Source organism: Lolium perenne, chromosome 2 (genome assembly GCF_019359855.2).
Source record: "Lolium perenne isolate Kyuss_39 chromosome 2, Kyuss_2.0, whole genome shotgun sequence".
NCBI classification, from domain to species: Eukaryota; Viridiplantae; Streptophyta; class Magnoliopsida; order Poales; family Poaceae; genus Lolium; species Lolium perenne.
Genome location: NC_067245.2, coordinates 296,305,488 through 296,313,909, shown reverse-complemented (window position 1 = coordinate 296,313,909; position 8,422 = coordinate 296,305,488). Strand labels below are relative to the sequence as shown.

The 8,422-nt window shown below is 48.3% G+C and overlaps 1 protein-coding gene across 1 annotated transcript; it reads left to right on the top strand.

The window, feature by feature from the left end:
- The first annotated feature begins 4,271 nt into the window (after nucleotides 1-4,271).
- On the top strand, nucleotides 4,272-5,476 carry LOC127336151 (uncharacterized). Its single transcript, XM_051362926.2, has one exon. It carries the CDS (start codon nucleotides 4,282-4,284, stop codon nucleotides 5,428-5,430), a length of 1,149 nt encoding a protein of 382 aa, XP_051218886.1. The 5' UTR covers nucleotides 4,272-4,281; the 3' UTR covers nucleotides 5,431-5,476.
- The last annotated feature ends 2,946 nt before the right edge of the window (nucleotides 5,477-8,422 follow it).

Genomic DNA, 8,422 nt, shown 5'->3' with positions numbered 1-8,422 from the left:
CGAGTATTCTTCACACAAAAAAGAACACCTCAGGTGATGTAGAATATCTTTCATATTAGAAGGCATTTTTATTTTTTAAATGTGCTTAGTGCAACTATGTAAACCAGTCACAAACTCATATCCAAAGACTTGTACATTGAGCTAATTGTGAGCACCCGAGTCTGATTAATATTACATCTAAAGACACCCCTTGCATAATTCAAATGCAGATTCGCTAAATTATAACAAAGCACATTCACACCTATCAATTTAGTCCTAAATTGTGCATGCCTAAACTCAATGTTTGGATCATCTGTTCCAAAGCCACCATCCATGTAATGTTTTCAATGTCAGGTAATGTTCTAAAGAGTAGGGAATAAGAACTTCAAAGAACCAAACTGAAGAAAAAGCAGTCCCTCTTCCATAAGACCGGCCTAAAAATGAGTTTCCCTTGCATTTCAAGTAATCGCTGACAAAGATTAATCCTGAAATATTTATTTCCAGGAAGCTCTTACAATACCCCATCCTTGTTTATAAGCATGAATGATTATTCAATCAAAAACATCACTGGAAATCTTGTACCTCAAGCCCAATCGTTCTGCAGGCCCGCATGCAATGCATATTCAACAAGTTTATACATATTTTTATTATAAATATCACTTTTTACAAAGAAAAAGGTGTGAGCAATAAAAACCAAATTTGAAATCTCTAACGCGCACCCATAGGTAACTAATAAGCATAGGCATGCATTAGAGCACCAAGTTAATGAGATTGAGATGGGCACACATAATAAACTGTTACCCCTCCAACAACTTAGATTCTTTTCGATTCCATCCTACAAGTAAATGTGATAATTGAGAGAAGATTCTCCTCTGCATGCTCCTGTTATTCCCTCAGAAGCATCTGAGGATCAAGGACGGGCTATGCAAATATTAGCGCTGGATGAAGGTACCAGCTGATCATGGCAACCCTTCCGTTCGATCATATTTGTCAAATAAGTAACCCTTATTATTTATTAAAATCAACCCGGAGTCCCTCTAAGGAGGTTTCATTGAAAATTTTGTGAAGCCTGTTCTGAAAACCTAAATAAAGAATATGTTTTACTTTTTATAGTTACATTCAACCATGCATAAACTCATGCAACGGCCATTGCAGCTACACTATTGGGCAAAACTTGATTTTCCATGCGTCAAAACCACAGTAAAGCATCACTTGCCAAACATCTCCGTGTTTTTTGCCAAAATGTTAAAAAACTGTGGTTTCAAGAAAATGAAGTATTCCTTTGCCCAACACTAAAACACTACGGTTTTGTAGTACTTTGTTTTTCAATAAACTTTGTTGCCAAACTAGGCCTTACTTGCTACATCCATTATAAAATATGTGTGAAATCTCAACGAAACATTTGTGAAACCTCTCGAAGCAAGGGCAAGGATTGGTGTTTGTAAAATATAAAGCTCGATATGCAAAGTCACAATCAACAGATTAGCCGTTTAGGAAAACGAAGGAAAAGCCGGGATTTTCTTGTATTTTTAGGTTCCGTAAGTCATGTATGTATGATAGATGGAGTAGCTACGCCCCAACAAGATGCGCCAAGGCTCAACTCTTGCCACCTTTAATTAGCACAAAGTCCGATTTTCTATGTTCTTTTACCTCACCTAAGTGGAGGAGGGGGGAGGGGGGGGGGGGGGGGGCATATGTAGTTATGTACAAGGGAGCCAAATTAAATTTACGAACAATATGGTGCTATATAGTTGTCCAGTATAATCTTGATTTACATAAACTTTGCACAAATCTCAACACGGAGACGTCGGACAACTCAACGTGCCGAATTTGACATAAGAACATCCTATACGACTTTAATTTATGGAAATCAAGTATTTTTCGTGAAATGTTGTGCAAATGATGCTTGTGGAAATTCGTACGGATTGATGTTCTGAAAGTCAATGAAACCCGTTGAAACAAATTTCCAAATACAATAAACGTCTATAATAAGATGATGTAGAAGTCAAAGAAGCGTAGAAACACGTCTGGTGGGGGCAATCAACATTCCAGTCGGCAACTTGGTACGGAGGCGGACCGTGAGTCCGACTCACTGTACTGTTTTCTAGCTACACATGCATTGATCTGAATTCGGCCACTTGTAATTTTGCGAAGTCGGCGTGTTGCCTACGTGGAGGATGCAAAACGGCTTAATCTATTCACACGCGTTCTATGCTCGACATTGGCCACGGATGAGCAGCCACAATGATCCGGATATTGCGACAAAACCTAGGACAGCCAGCACGCTGGATTCAGAATTTAAGAGCCAACTTGCCTGACAATCTGAATCTGGCCATGTTTTTCTTCAGACATTCGCTTGAGATTTCACTGAACTCTGACTAGCCAACAAAAGCAAATAAACTTGCAAATGTATTAAACTTTGTCGCCATTGGTCCGTCCCGCCTTCGGTGGCTTTGGAGGTGCGATGAACCACGGCCTCTAGCCTTTGGGAGGAGGCGGCGGTTCCATCCTAAAGTCAGAATAAGATCTTCGTCCTATCCCCATTAAAGCATCCCCAGCCGTTAGGCTCCCCAGGCTGAAACTCCGGCGCTATTTAGCGCCGGATGGATGTATTTTTTTTTGGTCTGGGAGGCCCATTTTCCTAGCGGCGAGTCCATGGTCACCTTCTGACGCTTACCCACCGCGTGCATAGCGACGGTGCAGTCGCCGGGAAGGGCAACCGTCGGAGTGATCTCGACGCATTGAACCGCCGTAATGGTTCGCGAAGTGGTCTGGGGAGGCCAAACGCCTCGCCGGGAACAGTCGAAGTGGCCTCGACGCCGCCGTAATGGAGCACGAACTCCACGGAAGAGCAACCGTCGCTCTCTTCATTGATAGAACTGCATATACGGTTTCCGACGGCCGATGCCATTCATCTCTTTTCTCCTCACCATCCTCTGCCACCATGAGCGATCTCTCTTGGCCATCGGACACCGACAACGAGGGGAAGCCGCCTAGATGGCGCCATTGGTGGGATCGAGCTGCATCGTCCAACAACGACGATTCCCCGCCGCCGGCCAGCGAGGAGGAATGGGATGACGACGAGGAGGAGGACGAAGAGGCCGAGGAGCAGGCCGAGGAAGAGGCCGAGGAGCAGGCCGATGAAGAGGCCGAGGAGGAGGAGGAAGAGGAAGAGGAAGAGGAAGATGCTGAGGACGTGGCGGCCCGGGCGAAGGCGCAGCCGGCGAGCACCTTCGACGATGAGGAGGACTCACCTTCGCCACGACGATGTGGCGAGGCCATCTAAGAAGAAGAAGTAGTTTAAGTTTGTTTTAAAGTTTTTATATGTAATTTTTATGTTTATTCGAAGTTTTATATATAATTTATCTATGTTGCACCACTTAGTTTGTTCAAATCTTTCTTTCGACCGAGGGTATTACCGTAGAATTACAAATTTTCCCCCAAACGCACGCGTGTCGTATATCGGGAAGACGAGGGTATTGCTGTAGAACCCAGGCCTTTGTCGCCGACAGGTCGGGGCCACCAGACGGTTCCCGCGCATTTCTCTCGTCCGGAGTCCCCGGGCGCTCCCCGGGGACCCGGGGATGGCCTGGGTTCGCCGGACAGATGAAAGGCCTAATCCGGGGGAAAACGAGGACCCGGGGCCGCGACTGGGCCGTTTTCGTCCATCCGGATGATAAAAGGTGTCTTGGGGGTCTTCCCGGGGAGACGGCTGGAGATGCTCTTATGGCGGGACCTCTAGCGTCGACAGAAAGTGTACGACAAGTTTTGCTCAACTCCTGTGAAGGAAGGGCGAGGATGATGGCGCGCCTTCGGCTTAGTCTAGTGCTCGTAGTCTTCGCTAGGTTGTCCAAGAATTTATTTGTAATTTTTTCATTTTTAGACTTTTTGTACTATTGTTGACAATTATCTATAGATTGGTGGATTTTTTTTTGTAAAACAAAATAGACAAAGCAGACCATTTTATAACCCGCGGAGAAATAGTGGTAATGCCCTTCTCCGTGGCAGCACTGGTCAGAGAGCGGCCGGATGAGGCCGTTTGGTACAAAACCATTTCCTGGTACTAATCATTCATGAGTACTTACGGCCATGTCGGCAGGAACGGGACGTCGCCGGCATGGCCCCATTGGTCCCGCCTCCTCGTCCCCCTTGCTGAACTTCCCGCCAGATTTCGAGTCAAACTGGTCTCTTTCTTCTCCAGTTGACGCGCCGCTCAGCCGCGCATTGACTCCACAGTCCACTCCGACGCGACGGCTCCATGTTTTCCTTATAAGCGCCTCCGTTTGCGATTGATTCCATCGAATGTGTAGGAGGATTAAAATTGCACGTGAAATGGTGATCTGTAGTGGCACTGGTTCTACTTCAGCAGTACTACTGCTGCCCGTTCTCGCGGTGTTAGTGGCCCTGGCATTGCTCGTTCCGGCGCCGGCCTCGGCCGCCGGCGTGGCGGGTGCGTCGGTGCGGGCCGTGCAGCTGGAGGCTTTGCTGGAATTCAAGAAGGGCGTCGTCGAGGACCCGCTCGGCACGCTGTCCGACTGGACGGTGCGGGCAGGCGGCGTGCCGCGGCACTGCAACTGGACCGGCATCGCCTGCGACGGCGCGGGCCGCGTCACGTCCATCCAGCTGCTCGAGACCGGTCTCCAAGGCACCCTCACGCCGTTCCTCGCCAACATCTCCACGCTCCAGGTCCTCGACCTCACCTCCAACGCCTTCGCCGGCCCCATCCCGCCGCAGCTCGGCCGGCTCGGCGAGCTCGAGGGGCTCATCCTCACCGTCAACGGCTTCACCGGCGGCATCCCGCCCGAGCTCGGCGACCTGGGCAGCCTGCAGCTGCTGGACCTCTCCAACAACTCCCTCAGCGGCGAAATCCCCAGCCGCCTCTGCAACTGCTCCGCGATGTGGGCGCTCGGCCTCGAGTTCAACAACCTCACCGGCCAAATCCCCTCCTGCATCGGCGACCTCTCCAACCTCGAGATATTCCAGACGTACGTGAACAATCTCCACGGCGAGCTGCCGCCGTCGTTCGCGAAGCTCACGAAACTCAAGACGCTGGACCTCAGCGCCAATAACTTGTCCGGCCCGCTTCCGCCGGAGATTGGCGAATTCTCGCACCTCTGGATCGTCCAGCTGTTCCAGAACAGCTTCTCCGGCGAAATACCGCCAGGGCTCGGCCGGTGCAAGAACCTGACGCTGCTCAACATATACAGCAACAGGTTCACCGGCGCGATCCCTCGCGAGCTCGGCGAGCTGGAGAACCTGAAGGCGCTGCGTCTATACGACAACGAGCTATCATCGGCGATCCCGAGCTCACTCGGGCGGTGCAAGTCTCTGGTGACGCTCCAGCTCTCGCGAAACAAATTGACCGGATCGATCCCGCCGGAGCTCGGTGAGCTCCGATCGCTCCAGTCACTGTCGCTCCATGCCAACCGGCTCACCGGAACGATTCCATAAGTCTCGTATGTATTGTGATAGATGGAATAGCAAGGCCCCAACAAGATGCGATGCGCCAAGCACGACAGGAATGGCACGAGGTGCCGACGGCCTGGCTGTCCGCCGACGGCCAAATATCGAGGCCGTCGGCGTACAAGCCGGCCAATCCAGCCCCTCGGTTTACCCCTCGGCGTACTCGTTGCTACGCTAACTGTGACCCTTGACGTACACCTGGCCGTCGGTATAGTCACTAGTAGGTGCCCTGGGCGTACAGTGCTATCGGCGTACTCGTTGCTACGCCGACGTTAACCCTCGGCATATAGCTGGCCATCGGCATAGCCACGAATAGCTGACCCTGCTTGATCGTGCCTAACGGTCACGTCTACGCTAAGGATTACGGTCAACGTAGCTATTTTCCAGTTTACCACATTAATCTTCAAAAAATCATAAGTAAATCATTATAATTCATAAAAATACAAATAATATATCAAAATTTTCATTTTCATCGCACGAAAAAACCATTTTCATTTTTCAGGTGCCGAAAACGGAGTGTTTTGTGAAGTAACCACCAAATTAAAGTTTCACATTGGTATCAACACATTTTGTAAAAATAATAGACCAACTAAGATGGCAAATTTCTCAACCGGTATATCTGGAACCTTTTCGTCCACCCATCATGAAAAAGAGAAATTCCAACCGAATCGGTAGGATTTTGTATTTTTTTTAAATAAATTAATAATTGCATTCTCGGTGGAGATTATTATTGCTTAACCATTGATGTTTATTTAAATAATTAATAAAAATTCAAAATAATAAAGAGTTATGATATCACGATCTAAGGGATAATAGGATTGATATTGTAGTATTATCAGCAATATTTCGTGAAGAAGATGGAAGTTTCATCCCAAGGAACCAAGATGTTAAACGTGCTAGAGGTGGAGTAGTTTGAGGAATGGTGACCCGTTAGGAAGTTTGACTATTGTGGGTGATTTGGCCTAAAATTAAGTGTAATGTTAGAATTAAAATGATCAATGCGAGAGATTAAAAAAAATTGATTTTTTTTAAAATAATTAGAAAAAAAGATTTTTTTAAAGTTAACAGACAGGATGACGTGGCGTCGGCGTATCATAGCTGCGCCGAGGGCCATGTCTACGCCGACGGCACACATGGCTCTGCTGAGGCGGATCTTGCCCGAGGAGCTACGTCGATGGTGACTCTCGGCATAGAATACGCCAATGGCCTTTTAAGGCTACGCCGAGGGCCCGAGACCGTCGGCACCTCTGCAGATTCGTGTAGTGAAGGCTCAACTCTTGCCACCTTTAGCACAAAGTCCGATTTTATATATTCGCGAGAAAAACACACTCAGCAGACTGAGCGGTTAGTTTGGTGCGTTCGCGAGGAGGCAGAAGGACATAGCAGACACAACCAAATAAACGGAGAGTCGAGTAGTATGGAGAAACACCAAAGAGACGCTCGAGAGGAATGCCACCCTGTAGAGCAGCGGAAGGCTGAATGTTAATGAGGTGGGCCGACGTAGCGACAGCCTCAGCCCAGAAATGTGGCGGAAGAGAAGAAGCAATCATCATAGCACGGGTGGTCTCAAGAAGATGACGATGCTTACGCTCGGCGACGCCATTTTGAGCATGCGCGCCAGGACAAGAAAACTAAGCGAGGGTGCCCTCCTCAGCAAGGACACCACGAAGGTGCTGGGAGATATACTCACCAGCAGAATCAGCACGGAACACGCGAATGGGTGAGGAATACTGAGTGCGGACCATGACCGCAAAACGCTGATAAATAGAGAGCACCTCACTGCGAGTGACAAGGGATTAACTCGTCAATGCCTACGGGTTGTAGACTAGGATTTAGTTAGAAGTAGAGGGCAAGTAGATCTCGAAGGTTTCAGCCGAAAAGTGCTCGACGATATGAAAACTAGGGTTTGTGAGACAATGAATCGATGCTTTCTTTGTCCCTCGACTCCCCCTTATATAGGAGGTGGAGCCGAGGGATTCGTGATGTACAAGTTACAGAGTCCGGGAAGGTTTCTAACTCCTCCCGTAATATTACAAATGTTCTCTCTTAATACAACTCTAGCTTTCCTTAACTATCAAGTTGGGCTTCCGAATTCTTCTTATCCTTCGGGTCGTGGGCCTTCAGTAAATCCCGGGTACCATCTTTGGCAGACCCATTGGGGATGCCTATGTCAGCGAGAGCGCATGAAAAACACCCAGGTGTACCGTGAAAAATCATCAGTGAATAAGATATAGTATCGATGGCCCCCTTTCGAAGCGAAGGGAGCCGGACCCCAAACATCTGAATGGACTAAATCGAACGGTCGCTGAGAGACAGACACATTAGTAGGATAGGGAAGCTGAATCTGTTTGCCTAACCTATAATCTTGACAGTGTAACGACCCATCTCTAGAGACAGACCCCAGAAGGCCACGATGAACCAAAGACGACAGGCGAGAGTCACAAAGGTGACCAAGACGATGATGCCACTGCTGAAAAGAGCCGGTGACAGAGGCAACAACCGGAGGAGAACTGGCAGATGAAGTGGCAGCGGAAGGAACACGAAGCCAGTCTAACTCCCAAAGCCCCGGAGACTTACGGCTACGAGTGACATAGGCACCCCCAATGGGCCTGCCGAAGATAGTACCCGGGGTTTACTGAAGGCCCACGACTCGAAGAATAAGAAGAATCGGAAGCCCAAGTTGTTATTAAGGAAAGTTAGAGTTGTATTAGGAGATAATATTTGTAATCTTGCGGGATGAGTTGGAAACCCTCCCGGACTCTGTAACTTGTACAATACGAATCCCTCGGCTCCACCTCCTATATAAGGGTGAGTCAAGGGACAAAAAAAGTATCGAATCATTGTCTCGCAAACCCTAGTTTTCATATCGTCGAGTACTTTTCGGCTGAAACCTTCGAGATCTACTTGCCCTCTACTTCCAACTAAACCCTAGTCTACAACCCGTAGGCATTGACAAGTTAATCCCTTGTCAACGAGGGCC